The sequence below is a fragment of the Engraulis encrasicolus genome, chromosome 13 (assembly GCF_034702125.1).
Source record: "Engraulis encrasicolus isolate BLACKSEA-1 chromosome 13, IST_EnEncr_1.0, whole genome shotgun sequence".
NCBI lineage: Eukaryota > Metazoa > Chordata > Actinopteri > Clupeiformes > Engraulidae > Engraulis > Engraulis encrasicolus.
This window is the reverse complement of record NC_085869.1, coordinates 47,205,227-47,220,993: the sequence shown is the minus strand read 5'-3', so window position 1 is coordinate 47,220,993 and position 15,767 is coordinate 47,205,227. Positions and strand designations below refer to the sequence as shown.

At 40.8% G+C, this 15,767-nt stretch overlaps 1 protein-coding gene and 1 long non-coding RNA gene across 3 annotated transcripts; one reads left to right on the top strand and one right to left on the bottom strand.

The window, feature by feature from the left end:
* Window positions 1-50: 50 nt before the first annotated feature.
* On the bottom strand, window positions 51-15,339 carry nostrin (nitric oxide synthase trafficking). Its single transcript, XM_063214671.1, has 16 exons — window positions 15,313-15,339; window positions 14,794-14,879; window positions 14,047-14,133; window positions 7,040-7,102; window positions 6,347-6,428; window positions 6,179-6,241; window positions 5,827-5,925; window positions 5,388-5,513; window positions 5,019-5,117; window positions 4,794-4,919; window positions 2,610-2,718; window positions 2,417-2,505; window positions 2,195-2,320; window positions 1,464-1,707; window positions 1,129-1,209; window positions 51-765 (listed from the first exon to the last, which is right to left on the bottom strand). The coding sequence occupies exons 1-16, from the start codon at window positions 15,337-15,339 to the stop codon at window positions 629-631; spliced, it is 1,644 nt and encodes a 547-aa protein (XP_063070741.1). The 3' UTR covers window positions 51-628.
* Window positions 10,013-13,164, top strand: LOC134461831 (uncharacterized). 2 transcript variants are annotated; one of them, XR_010037430.1, is made up of 5 exons: window positions 10,013-10,238; window positions 10,424-10,468; window positions 10,850-10,904; window positions 12,237-12,259; window positions 12,809-13,164. It is a non-coding gene; the product is annotated as an uncharacterized LOC134461831 (long non-coding RNA). The 2 variants fall into 2 exon arrangements; XR_010037431.1 differs by lacking the exon at window positions 12,809-13,164 and having other exon boundaries at window positions 12,237-12,349.
* Window positions 15,340-15,767: the final 428 nt, after the last annotated feature.

The following is a 15,767-nucleotide window of genomic DNA, read 5'->3' as shown; positions in this document are numbered from 1 at the left end:
AAAGAAAAGTAATACTTGATTATTTAGAAGAAATATGTGCATTGGGGATTTATTCCATAGTCATACAAGTTACATTGCAGATTTACTTTAATTTTCTGACTAAATCATTACTGAGATGTGCTGAGATGAGGGCACATATAATTTCCATTAGGTAAAGACATTGCAAAGATATTTACAATACATGGCATTGAAAATGTACAAGACTAATTTTTATCAGTGCAATATGTAGGCAAGTTCTGATCATTCCGTTACAAGTAGAAGGTGTGTGTGTGATGAAGCCGCTATGCATGCCAATAATTTTCCCCTGTAATGATGTGATTTGATTTTTAGTAGGTCGTTTCATATCAGAATATTCTATTCCTTTTGCCGGTCATGTTGGATAGGTTTTTGCTAAGGCTACCTTTCAATGCACTCCTTCAGTCAATTCCTCCGCCCTTGTTCCTACATCCTCTCATGGAGGAAATGATGGAGGAACGGAGTACCACATGCAGGCCTGCTTCAGCAGCATCTTGCCTCCATCCTCAGTCCTCCTCCTCTGACCTTTTCCTGAATTAAGGTCCATCATAATGTCGAGCCATAAGACATAAAGGCAAAGGAAATGAAAGTTAGTCTAAATGTATTGTTGATGCTATGCATCTGAAGTCATTTGATCAGTAATCTCAGGAAACTCCTCCACGTATGTTGAAGGGAAGTGGCCTCTCTGGCCGTTTAGAGTCCCGTACCACCAGCCACTCTCAGCCCTCTGGACAATCTCAATTACATCCCCTATAGGAAGGAAACATACAGCACAGCGTTAACAGAAAGCCAGTCAGCTGGCAAGTAGGTGTAATTTAGGGATGGCCTAAGCCATACCACCCAGAAAGGATCACATGTGTTTGACCTTTTTTTTAAATCATGATTAGTGGTTGCAGAACTTCCAAGGAATCCAACTTCAAAGAATTTTACAAAAACAACGAAATGCACAAAACATGAAGAAAAGTTTGCAAAATAAATTCTAAAATTGTGAAGCAAAATGGTAAACTAATACTGTCAGTATTTAAAATATTAAATACACACTATATTAAGTGCTTTTATTAATTGCCCACTTCCAGTGTTATTAGATGAGTTGTTTTGGTCAACCACTTTTACCTTCCTTCATGGTCAGTTCATCATGTCGGTGCGAGGTGAAGTCGTAGAGTGCTCTGCATTTACCCAGACTGGAAGACTCCTCTGGAATTGAACAAATTAATAATAATACTAAATCAAGGTGTGGCGGTGGTGACATCACAGACATGGGAATCTCTAACAAACAAAACGAAATTGAAGCAAAATATATAAAATATTTAAAAAAACAAAACCGTGCCAATTCTCATAATATGATTCTACAGTGTAAATACCTGGGGTCAATTTCATGTCTTCAAACTACATGTATGGCAGTAAAATAAAACGATGTTTTAAAACATTAACACGGTTTACTCTATCACCTTTTGCATTGTGGTTAGGATCCGAGTCTCCATTAAGTTCTGCACTGGGCTGGGTGGTGATGCTCTCTTGGGTGGGGGTGTGTGAGTCTGGCTCTGGGTCAGGTGGGGGCTCTTGTGGGGGTGGCCCAATTCTAACGGGGCCCTTGTAGATGATGGACCTTCTTTTCAGGGACTGGCGAGAGCGGAGTGACGTGGTCTTGATCCTTACAGGTCGAGATAGCTGCACAACGCTGTGCTCACAGTCCTAAAGTGGCATACAACAATGTATTGCATGTTGTACTTACTGTATTACATGACATTACACTTCGCTTTTATCCAAGGTTTTTTTTTTTAAGTACAGGGCATTGGTTACAGCAGTATGAGGTTGGTGTTGTGCTCAAGGGCACCTCAGCCATGGAGTAACATAGACAAGGGTCTGCAACAGTCTGATCCAAAATAAATATCCTCAACCACTACACCATGACCACACTAATAAGCAAGGGTTAACCATACATGTTGCATGTTACATGTAGGCTTACAGTACAGGTTACACCTTAGTGTACCTTGTAATTAGTCAAACGTCATAACACTTTTGAAGAATGGACAACCAAGGAAACATTTAGTGGAATGACCAATGGCATGTTGGGGAGACTGGACAAATTAATTTCAATAGTTAAATTTAACAGTTTAATGTCAGCATGATAGCCAGTAAACCAAAAGTCAAACGGTAGGGTAGGTAAAGCGTCTCTTACTTTATCTTTCCATTTTGTGATGCTGTCGCTGAATTTGTGTAGTGATTTGGCTTTTCCGTCGATTTCTGCCACGATTGCTGACAGCTTGCCGTGTGTGGCTCTTAAAAGGTCCAGTTTTAAAGTGGTCTTTACAAAAAAGAACAAAGGCAGGTTAAATACTAAAATAAAAAAAATAATTGTAGCAACTTGTCTTTGTGGTACTGAAACATGTAGTGTCCATACTTCATCAAGTAACTGTTCTGTTTCTTCCAAGTTCTTTTTGTTTGAGAATGATGGATTCTCAGTGTATGTCTTCACCATTCTCTCCAGGCCTATGGTTCAAAAAAAGAATAACAAAAAACCCCACTGTCATTAGAACTGCCCATTCAATAGAGTAAAGCAAGTTTCTTTAAACTTTAAACCCTTTTGGACTTGCCTTCGTGATATCTTTTTGTCCTCGATATGTAGTCCTCAAGCCGTTGCAGTTTAGTCTTTATCGCATCTTTGCGTCTCTCCGGTCCCATAACAGTCTTGTTGTCCTCCTCCTAGCACACAGAAGGAGAAGATATAATATGTAGCGCACACAAATGGATAAAACTTTTCAACAACAGCAACAACAAAATAAAGAGGTTGGCCTAATTAGGCTACATTTAAATACTGGCTGCACAGTTAACAAAAAGTATTGGACTGTGTGTACACAACTACACACTACGTACAGTGAGTCCAATATGTATTTGATCCCTTGCTGATTTTGTTGGTTTGCCTACTAACAAAGACATGATCAGTCAATAAATGTTATGATGATATGTATTCTAATATGGAGAGATGGAATATCAAAAAGAAAATCCAGAAATTAACTGAAGAGAATATATATTAATTTATTTCCATTTCATTGAGCAAAATAAGTATTTGATCCCCTGCCAACTGATTACAGTTCCGGGCCCTCAGGCCAGATGGCACTTCCGATCAACTTGTCATCTGAATTAAAGACACCTGTACATACTAACATGCATAAAAGACACATTGAATCAGCAGAATCAGTTCATAGTATGAGTGAATCAGTCACATTCCAACCTCACCAGCATGGGAAAGACCAAAGAGTGGTCAAATGATATCAGGGACACGATTTTAGACCTGAACAAAGATTAAATGGGCTGCAAAGCCACAAGAAAGAGACTGAGTATGAATGACCCAGCTGTTGATGCATTTCTTCCAAAATGTGAGGAATACAACATGACTGTCCATCAGCCTGTCTGGGGTTCTATACAAGATTTGACCTTTTGTAGGGATTTGATAATCATGAGAACAGAAAGAAATCACCCTAGAGCTGTACGGGATGAACTAGGCAATGATATCAAAGCTACTGGGACCAAAATCACTGAGAAAACTACTGGTAGCACTTAATGCCACAGAGGTTTAAAATCCTGTAGTGCACACATGGTACCTCTACTTCAGAAGGAACCTGTGCAGTCCCACTTGAGGTTTGCCAACGGACATCAGACTGGTTTAGGATATGATAAGGAGGTGCTGTAGCCAGATGAAACCAAAATCAAGCTGTTTGGCATTATCACAATTCAATGTGTTTTGAGAAAGAGTACTGCTGTCTATGATCCCAAGAACACCCTCCTCACCATCATGCATGAAAGTGGTATCATTATAGTTTGAGGGTGTTTGTCTGGCCAAGGCACAGGACAACTTCACATCGTCAACGAATGGATGGAGGGAGACATGTAATGTGCAATCCTGAGTGCAAACGTCCTTCCCTCCACCACTACACTGAAGGGTGGGCCATTTTTGGATCTCCCAACATGACAATAATACACAACATACAGTCAAAGCAACGAAGGAGTGGCTCAATAAGAAGCATATTAAAGTCGTGAATTGGCCTAGACAGTCTCCAAATATTAACCCTATAGTAATTCTATGGAGAGAACTGAACCTCCCATTTACCAAGCTACAACCACAAACTATTAATGTTTTAGAGATAATGTGCAAAGAAAAATGAGCAAAAATATTTTCTACTATATGCACCAACATTGTCATCAACTAAAAGAAGCATCTGACCTCAGTGCTAGACAACTAGGACTTTGCCACAAAGCACTTTATCTTCTTTAGCTAGAGGGGTCAAATACTTATTTGCCTAAATTAAATACAAATAAGTTAAAATATATTATTTTAAATTATTCTCTGGAATTTCTTTTTGATATTCCGTCTCTCCATGTTTGAATACATATTATCATAAATTTATAGACTGATCATGTCTTTATTAGTGGGCAAACCGGCAAAATCAGCAAGGGATCAAATACATATTGGACTCACTGTATATCAAGTTGGTTTTATTGTCAAGTTGGAGCATGAATCTAAAAGAGTATCAGACATAACCAGGCTGCAAGTTTTTGGCCTCAGTTCAAAGCAACACTTGATGTATGCTTCCCTGGTTCCTCTTCTCTGCCCAACTCTGCCTTCAGAAGTTGGGGAGAGCTACCGTACTGTGCAACAAATCCTCTGTACAGCAGAACCTAGACAGGGATGCTCTGTCTAGAACTTGGGGATAAACAAAATCAGTATTCAGAATTTGTGCACAGAGGTGACGCTCAGGAGATAAAAAAGGGAGCCTTACAAAATAGTCTGTCATCAAAAACTCAGCTTTGTTGTCGTCAGCAGTAACAGTGGTCTCATCCACCAAGCTCTGCAGATCCTTCTCCATATCCACTGTCATGATGGCTTGCTCAATTTGTTTTTGACACTGCAAAGAGGGTGCATTGCTATTAAATTCACTTTTTTGTTAGGTACTATAATGTTAATTCGTTGAAAAGGTCTTAAAGGACAAGAAAATAAGGCTCACGTGCTGCAGTGTTTGTCCAAAGCTGGACATGTAGAGACCATATTTGTTCAAGATGTTACTTAGAACTTCTATTCGTTGTTTCTCCAGCTCTTGAATTATCTATAAGACAAAATCAAACTCACACCAGGCACAGTCGACACTTCTTTTTATACTTTATTGTGTTCATTTCAGTTTTCAAACAGTTGATAAGCAATCATGTCTATCCATTTGTGAACACCCCCCGCCCCCTCCTCTCATGTGCATTTCACCATACCCAGTCATGAATTAACTAAATAAATTCCATGGAATACACACGCATAGAAGCCTTCATAACATCATACTTCATACTTCACACTTCATGATTGTGATTTGCGAGTGGTTTCCTAGTACCTGGTAGCAGTGTTTGAGTGTGCTCTCCCACTTGAGGCGCATCTGGTGGCCCTCCATGTTGATGTGGAAGTAGTCTTCATCCACCCTGGCCTGCAGCTCTGCTGACTTGGTCAGTCTGTTGAGCATCTGGCAGATGAGATGACACCATCCCCACCGGTAGGAAATCAAATCACAAATCGGTGCTTGTGAACATATAGTACATTGCATTACTGGTACATCACATTACACTTCCAGTAACTGACAGTGTTTTAACCCAAAGTGTTAGGCTACGTACAGGCTATTGGTTACAGACCCTGACGCAATGTAGGGTTATCGGCCTTGCTGAAGGGTAAGTCAGCCATGGATAATTTACGTCAGGCTTCGAACCGGCTACCTGCATTAGGCCTCGGCTGCCCCTCTATATCCATATAGATCTAAAGACGGCCCCTTAGACACACACCTTTTGTTTTTCCTTTTCAGTGCATATATGCTTATTGTTCTCCACAAAGCTGAACACTCCCTCGTGTTCCCGTGTCAGTCCCATGAGCTTCTTCTTTACCTGTAAAAAAATAGTGTGTGGAATCTCATATGATTGGTGAGATTAACACACAATACAGTACGTCTGGCCTATATACTGTACGTAGGCCTATCATTGCTTTTTGACATAGAAGTAGGATCTCAGACCACTGAACCAACATAGGATATTGATAAGGACATTAAAACAAACAAAAATCCCAACATTTATACTGTCACCACCACTACATTTAACACTATAGGCTCACTTCCATATACCGCTACATATAGCCACTCACTTTTATCTGCTCATTCCAATTTGTGATGACCAGCTTGCCAGTTTTCTCGATTGCACCATCCAGCTGGACAGAAAAAAATATGACTGGTAAGAGATAGCCAAGACAGCCAGCACTGTAGAGCTTAGAATTAAACACAAAATAGAATAAAAGACTGCTGAATTTACACACGGGCCTCTTCCTTTTGGTGTGTTCATCCAGAAGTTGGCGGATCTCCAGAATGGCATCTTGCTGGAGAGCATTCCCTAGTGTCCTATGGAAAAAAACAAACACTTAAATAGCATTCTACAGTGCATTACAACCATAGGCTAAAGCATCTGTTCCTTTACCTTACTGGACAAAAAAGTGCCCTCTTTAAAGTTTGTATTTGTTACAGTGTGATATGATATGATATGATATGATATGATATGATATGATATGTCAGACTTGTAGCCCAAAGGTTGTCAGTTCAACTCCCGACCCGCAAGGTTGGTAGGGATGGGGGGGAGTAATTAACCAGTACTCTCCCCCATCCTCCTCCATGACTGAGGTACCCTGAGCATACCTACCGTCCCGCTGCACTGCTCCCTTTCAGGCGCCATTGGGGGCTTCCAACTTGCACAGGTGAGGCATAAATGCAATTTCATTGTGTGCAGTGTGCACTTGTGTGCTGTGGAGTTCTGTGTCACAATGACAATGGGAGTTGAAGTTACCCAGTTTGGCTTTCACTTCACTTCGAAATAGGCCTATAGCCTCTACAGCGCAGTAAGTTTCACATGCCCCCTGCTCCACCACCTCGAGCACCTGGCCCCCAAAAATGTCTGTGCATGCCACTGATTACAGCAGCAATATAATCAGTATTGCACATAAAAGAACACCACCCACCTGTGTATGTCTGCAATGGAGAACATTTCATTGGATATCTGAGACCAGGCCTGGTATGTTGTGCTTGGAAAACAGAAAGAAAATGTAAGTACCCACTCTAAACCAGTTCAAACATTTAATCACCTCCGACAATTTAAAAATTCATGTTGTAAAACCTTTCAGATGTTATAATCAATAAGAAAATATTAAAAATGATAGTGGTGGGAATTTTTCATGAAAAGAATGTGTGTGAATGTGAAGAGTAAGTGTGAACAGGCTCGTCTGATGATGAATGAACATCTAAAAATGTTACAAACTTCACACAAAAAAATACTGGGTTATTTTTTTACCCAAATACTGGTTTATGACAATTTTACTACTTATTGGGTTTTTTATACCCACACTGGGTAATTTGATAGAAACGTGCTGGGTTATATGTTTACCCAATTATTGGTGTGTGGTCGTTTGACCATATACTGGGTTATGCTAACCATTGATGAGTTATTATACCCAATCACTGGGTTTATCATAACATTTGAAATCAGAGCCAGCCAACGGACTTTTTCCTGGAAGTCAACTGAACTGAGGAAACATTCAACAACAAGGAAAGGTTTGTAATGAATTAAACTAATATGTGTGCTGTCTAAGTAGTAAACTTGATATAAGGGTAAAAATGGACAAGGCGCCACCATTTAGACAGTGTTTCTCATTATCACAAGATTTTAACCACCACGGTCTCGAAGTGATTAGCACGTTCAAACACGCTACGTTGACCTAATAGGTAGCGTCAGATATTATTCGATTACTTCCTATCCTAGTTACATGTAGCCTAATTGCAGTAAACATCTGACTTCTCTTTTTCATTTATAAAACACGGTGGAAACGGTGGCCGAGCTGTGGGCGAGGCTAGCAGCAGCTTTCAAGCTTACACAAAACTAGCTAGAATACAGTATCAGCAAGCTAGCTCTAGTTAGATATGAGTCTAGCTAGCATGCTCTAACTGTAGCAATTGAAGCAGAAAGTGAAGTATTTTATTCTTAACATCCCCTGCCGTTGTGCTGTTCTTGTTAGATTTGTTTGCAGCCCGTGTCTGAATGAGAGACAACTAGGGGTGTCGGGTGATGGGACATTAATACTATAACTAAACCGAAGCCTTTCATTTTGACGTTCGTAATAACATTCTGCTGCAACTTGACATTGTTTAGCGATTACGTGCAGCTGGCTGTCAGTTAGTTGCAGATAGCTTGGTTTAGTGCTGGTAGGAAACGCCAAACTTAGTGAGCTCACGGGGAGAGTGCCTCCGCAGTAAATTCTACAACTTGTCAAGGCACTTTGTAAAATGATTTCCCCTCGCGGCTTGTCTGCTCCTCTAGTCCGGCGACGTCTAGTGGGCTACCTCTAGCCGGTGAGTGGCACTGGCTAATCGTTTGTGGCTAGAGCGTAGGCAATTATTTTATCAAGGGCATCCTGATGTATGCTCTGCTCACTGGAGCTTTACGGGTGTTTTCTTGTTGCTGCGCTGCTCTGTCACCCGGCCGCCTGTGCGTCTGGGGTCGAGTTTGGGATGGGATAGAACTATGTGACGTCGGTCTGGACCATCCCAGCATAGCCTACTGAGGCTATCCCTCTGAATATGTGTGTCTCGTTATTGCTTGTGCATGCTTTACTATGCTTTATGCTTCACCCGAACAGTTTTGAGTATGCACTAACTGTATTATTAATCACCAGGTTAACCAGAGACCGCACTGGCGTCCGGATCCTTTGTAAGCTGATCACGTTATGTCCGTCTGTGCTAAGGTATGTGCAAACATTGTATATTGTAGCATTATTCACCAGACGCTTCAGAGGATGCCATAAATGCAATTGTTTTGAATTAGGCCTCTTTTAAAGCCACGTCAGTCACTCACTAACAGTTCCAGCACGAGACTTACTGCATTATGTTTCATAGGGGAATAATTGTCCACATTGTCAGAAGCCCGAACAAATTAACTGCAGATAACTAGTTCTAATGCAGATATGCAATGGTCACCTCTCCACATCAACACTGACACTTTCAACTGGCTAAAGATATTTGTTTCTGTGTCATTTGATATATAGATGCTGCCAAACCAAGGCATTGCTTGGAAAGAAATTATTTCTTATGTGTTGCCTTTTTGTCCTAGACTGGAAGTGACTGAAAGACAACACAGATGCATTCTTTCAGCAAGGTTAGTATTGCTGCTTCTCAATATGTGTAGCCTGCCATTATTGTAGCCATACCCCATAAAGCCAAAACAATGATCACATGCATGCATTTATTATGATTGTAGATTGGAACTTAACACCTCAATCTCTAGCTTCTTGCTATACATGGGTTCTGAGTGTTTATCAATATGATGTTATGAAGAGGGGCAAGACACTGGCAGCCAACCACGTGAGCTAAGTTTTTGACCGACAGCGCTTTCCAACAATCAGAGGTTGAGTTGTGCACAGTTAGCTTTGCGCAGTCAGGTTATAAACACATTTTAGAACCCATGTATAAAGAAGATATTAAAGGAACAGACCACCCTTTTTTGATTTTCACATATTTGCAGTATTTCCCAACATTATTCATGAACGTGCATATAATTTTCATGTCAGTGTTTTCAGTACTTAGATTTATTGGATCAGAATTATTAGCATAGCTTAGCATAATCACTGGAAGTAACTGGTATCTTTAGCATCAAGCCACAAGTGGTCACTGGACGGAATTAAATTGCCGTTTTACACTCTGGTGAATTTTACATTAATTTTAAAATGGTTTATAAGAACATTTGATTGTGTTTTATTTTGTACCATAGACTTGCATTGCTATGCCTAATGTGGCTATGCTGTTAAACGGGGCAATGCAAAAACATAGACGAAAATTATATGCACATTCATAAATAATGCTTGGAAATACTGCAAATATGTGAAAATCAAAAAAGGGTGGTCTGTTCCTTTAAAGCACCAGCGCAGTTGGGATACTGTATGATATTGATAAAGCATTTGCTTAGCCTTCAGACCCATGTAATTAATGCCTGTTTCCTTTATAGAACAGGAAGTAACATTCAGTAATACCTTGAGCAGCATTTGCTAACTCTCTCTCTCTCTCTCTCTCTCTCTCTCTCTCTCTCTCTCTCTCTCTCTCATGTACTTATTTCTAAGGTGACCAAAATCTGTTTCACTCTGCAGCACTTGTCCTGGAGGTTTTGTAGACAGAGTGAGTATCTGGATACTTCAATATACAGCCATGGAAAAAGACAATATTTCTTTAGAAATTTGGAGAAAATGTATTTGCCAGTTTATAGAATGAAATAGCAATGTTTGTTTTACTCAAACACACACCTATCTATGACGAGGTGCTGCTTGGAAATTATTTCTAATGTGTTGCCTTTTTTGTCCTAGACTGGAAGTGACTGAAAGAAAACGGAGACTCATTCTTTCAGCAAGGTTAGTATTGCTGCTTCTCAATATGTGTTGCCTGCCATTAATGTAGCCATACCCCATAAAGCCAAAATAATGATCACATGCATGTATTTATTAGGAATGTAGATTGGAACTTAACAGAACACCTCCATCTCTAACTTCTTGCTATTAAGAAAATATTAAAGCACCAGCACAGTTGGGATACTGCATGATATTGATAAAGCATTTGCTTAGCCTTCAGGCCCATGTAATTAATGTCCGTTTCCTTTATAGAGCAGAAAGTAACATTCAGCAATACCTTGAGCAACACTCGCTAACTCTCTCTCTCTCTCTCTCTCTCTCTCTCTCTCTCTCTCTCTCTCTCTCTCTCTCTCTCTCTCTCTCTCATATTTCCTTATTTCTAAGGTGACCAAAATCTGTTTTGCTCTGCAGCACTTGTCCCGGAGGCTTTGTAGACAGAGTGAGTATCTGGATACTTCAATATACAGCCGTGGAAAAAATGACAATATTTTCTTTAGAAATTTGGAGAAAATGTATTTGCCAGTTCATAGAATGAAATAGCAATGTTTGTTTTACTCAAACACACACCTATCTATGACCGAGGTGTTCCTGCACGGTTCACTTTCCTCAGTCCGCGAACCGGCCACCTCATCAACGCATCTGGTTTGGCAATGGGAGGCACAATACAAGACTGCTGAGCTAAAGAACCGGTCAGCTACCCCACAGTTACCGCACTGTATTGAGGCTTTGGGAGAGAGGTTTTTACTAATGTTCCTGTAACGGAGGCTAACTAGCACAGAGTTGGCGTGGAACGTTGGTAAACCTCCCTCCGATAGCCTCATACAGTCTCGTGCCGTTGGGCCGAGAGACTAGTCTCTTGGCCCAGCGGTATCGTACTGTGTCTCCCATTGCCGAACCGTTGTAGTTGACTAGGATGCAGGTTCGATCCCCGAGGGGGGTGAACAGGTGCAAGATGACCTCCGTCACAGTGGTGCCGTGACCCGGATGGGAGTGAGGTTTAAGGGGGAGAGTGTAACGGAGGCTAACTAGCACAGAGTTGGCGTGGAACATTGGTGAATCTCCCTCTGATAGCCTCATACAGTCTCGTGCCGTTGGGCCGAGAGACTAGTCTCTTGGCCCAGCGGTATCGTACTGTGTCTCCCACTGCCGAACCGTTGTAGTTGACGAGGGTGCAGGTTCGATCCCCGAGGGGGGTGAACAGGTGCAAGATGACCTCCGTCACATTCCACCTCACACTTTGATAGTTGGCCTCCTTTACATATACATAGTAAAATCAGAAAAACTGAACATTTTCAAGTGGTCTCAGATTTTTTCCACATATGTGTATACTATTTATTTACATGACTATGAATTAGTCATATTCTTTTAACATACAAGTATAGGGTCGGGGAAAAAGGTTTATTTCGTTCAGTGATAATCTCCCACATATGTTCATGAAAGGTTAATTTTTAGTTCATTAACTTGAATTGAAAACACAGTTCAGGGACACCAATAATCTCCATGTTTCTGGCAGTCATGGGTAAGTAATGGGGGGGATGAATAACAGCTATACTCCTCCATCTGCCTCCTGCCCGAACATGGTCCAAAAAAGAGGGTGTGCTTGGACATCTCAAGTTCATGTGCTGGATCAAAAACTTCAAAATTAACATAAATAACAAAGGTCTGAGCAGTGACGGACACTTGCATGTCAACAAGCATCTTTTATGAAAGATTCATCTAATGTATTTCAACATGAGTAATTTGTTTTTCTTACTTTTTTCTATGGTTGTAGGTGACTGAACGAAAACCTAAATGGTAAGCCTCTGTTTCTCTTTTGAATATGTGTACCATTCATGTTTCCTTAAAAAGCCAAAAGACAGTAGGTCTACAAGTTACTATATATTTTGTACAAAGAAAAAACAATCTGGTGCCACACGGATGTCTATTTTCTGTTATTTATATTTTCAGTGCAGTAAGACTAACGTCTCGCCATGTGTCTTCAGAGGACGAAGACGCATGTCGAAACGTTAGTCTTACTGCACTGAAAAAATAAATAACAGAAAATAGAAATCCGTGTGGCACCAGATTCTTTTTCCTTTGTACTTATTATTTAGTCCTGCTCTGGTTGCACCGGAGTGTTAATTTAGAAGCACAGAGTGCGTATCTCCTTTGTTTTTACTACATATTTTGTCAGATTGGGTTGAACTGGAAACGTCATTTACATGTTTGTATTTTACACATTGCATGAATATTGGATTCACAACTCTTTTGAGTTTTATAGCTACCTGTGTCCTGCAATGTCTTCAGATTATAGCTTTTAATGTGTAACTGAATGCTACGTTGCCTGTCTTTCTTTTCATTCAGAGAAATAGGAACAACGTGTTTAGAAGATGAAGTGTGGAAGCCTCGGCAGCTTCAGTATGCTGTGTACCTCATCTTGAACTCTTTCACATGGTGATTCCTACACATAATTGCACACTGTATGTGTTTAGCTATCCTATCTTACAAAGACTTATGCCAACACTGTATCTGCCTTTCCACAATGCAATATAAAAAGTGCTGCATAGACCATTTAGAGAAGCAATGTCTCGTGACTTTTACTGTATGTTTATTTTTGAGCAAGTGTCATTTGTTTTGTAAAATATCTTTGCAGATTTTCTTTTCATGCCTGGACACTTTTTTTAATTTCAAATATTGCTTTGAATTGATGCAAATTGAAGAACGTGAATCCCTGGTAATAAAGGAAGGTTGACCAGAAAATAATTTCTCTCCATTGATTCATTATGCTTTGATGTGTTTTCGTATAATGTCATTGAATTATCACATACTGTATGTTAACATGTATACAATAATGTATACAAATTATTTAAAACATTAATAGTGATCAGATTGGTTCTATTTGAGCAATGGTCAGCAGTGAGTATTTAAAATGGTCAAATGTGTTGCATATTGTTAAAGTGATATGTAACCATTTCTGGAAATAGGCAGATTTTTACACATCCCCTTGAGTAATTGAGCCTTACTTTTCTCCTGTTCTTTCAGCCATTTCCGGAGTTTGGCAATGCAACTTCTACCTCCAAGCAGGCAATTATCATTGACCAGTGGCATTCACTAGCCGCTGGCTGGTCCCATAAGATTCAATGATAGTTGCTTGCTTGGAACTCGACGATTGCCAATCAAAGGAAACAACTGAAAGAATTGGAGAAAAGTAAAAGGCAATTCCCAAATAACCCAGTTTCCACCCATGTTTAACCCAGTATTAAACCAGTTACTGAGTAACTATTGCACAGCACACATACTGGGTTATTTTTACCCATTGGATTGGGTTAGTATTTTAACCCAGTGAAATGGGTTAACTCAGCAACCCAGTGCAGGGTATTTCTGACCCTATGGCTGGGTTAATTTTACCCATTACTGGGCATGTTGTATTGACCCAATGCTGGGTTAAAAATACTAACCCAATCCACTGGGTAAAAATAACCCAATATGTGTGCTGTGCAATAGTTACTCAGTGACTGGGTATTAGAATACCCAATTTGGGTTATTTTTAACCCAGTATTTTTTAGTGTGTTTAACCAAGTAGCCTGCAGTGGTAGAATTACCTGTTGCTAGCCATCTCCTTTGAGGCTTTAATGAGTTTGCCAGCGAGCTTCTGCATTCCCTTTGCATAGTTAATCTCCAACTCAGACCTGCAAGGAGAGCAGACGCCGCCTTCATTCAGAATGACCACATTACATCACATAGTAGTATATAAACAAAGGAGGGTTTCAAAGACTGCATTTTTACAAGACCCTAAGAGGAGCATACAATGGATGACTCAGCATTTTTCTTTTTAAAAAACTGTCCTGTCTTATGCCCTTTTCCCAGAAGACTCATCTTCTCCATCTAATTCAGGCACCTTGTGCGTGGGCTGATTTGCATACACCACCTTCAGACTAAACAACAACTCCTGTTCCCGGGCGACTGCTCTGTTCAACCTTGCAGCCAGATGGTTCCTGGTGCAAGTCTTGAAAGTTAACACGTGACAAGAGTGTTGTTGGGAGTCTGCAGTCTGAAGCATTCTTTGAGAGGCAGTAACAACTCTGCTGAGTGCTGACCTTCCATTCACCACATAAGTAAAAGAATAACTCGGAATGGTCATTGCAGGCACCTCTAGCGACTACGATTTCAAAGTACAATCCTGGCAAATGAAAAAAAACCCTAAAAAAAACAGTTCAGCCTTTTGGTTTCTGTTGTCCCGTCCCTGTCAAACAACAATGGTTTGGTAAACCTTCTTCATTCATTCTTTTCGAGGACCCCCAAAGGAAGGTGAATGTAACCGCCAAGAGAATGATTTGACACTTGTGTACCTTTGCTGAAAGACTGTCATCAGCTCCTTGCAGAAATATTCCCCATGCTTGGAGAACCGCTTCAGGTCCTGGTACAGCAAGTTGTACTAAGAAACACAATATGTTAAAAATCAACAGGTGATTCCACTGTACTGTAGCCTACATACACACCTATGATCTCACAGAACTGAAATAAAACACAGTCAGCAAGAGTGTCCAGCTGGGACAAAATGTAAATATAATCCCATGACAGACACACACTGAACTAGCACATGTTGAAATACAGCTTCAGATGTTTATTTTAATGGAAGGTGTGAAAGAGTGAGAGACACAAGAGAGGAGGGGGGAGTGAAAAAGTGGAAAAGTCTTGACGATCCCTACTCAAAGAAGACGTCACTCTGAACTTGTAAATACTGAGGTATAGTTTTATACTAGAACGTTGTAATTGAAAGAAAAGGGTTAAAATGCGAGACACACAAGAGGAGGGTAGGTGAGGGGAGATAAAACTATGAAAGTCTAGACACTCCAGTCTGTACTCACAGCACAGCCACCCGCCAGGTCCTTCATCTTGGGGTCCGCAGCCATCTGTTGACTTTGCACTTGCAACCTTTGCCCTCCCTCCCTCCTTCCAAGTCATGCATGCGGAAACAGTGGTGGAACAATTGCACGCAGGGCCCCAGTGGAAATAAAATGATAGGGCCCCCAGCCTGCCAAGGTCATAATACCCCCCCAAACAGCCTGCCAAGATCATAATGGGGCACTCACCACTATATTGGGAGGGCCCAGGGGCAAATGCCCTGCTTGCCCTCCCTAGTGCGGAAATCACCTGTGTCTGTTGCAGGAGTGCCGGAGGGCACACCCACACACCCACCCATCCTCTACACAGGTCACTCGACGTCCTCACGTGCCTTCGAGTTCACTGATTGGCCAGTGAGCCAGTCAATAAAAGAATGGGAACCACCTGAGCAGCATAATTGCATGCCATTTCAATGAGT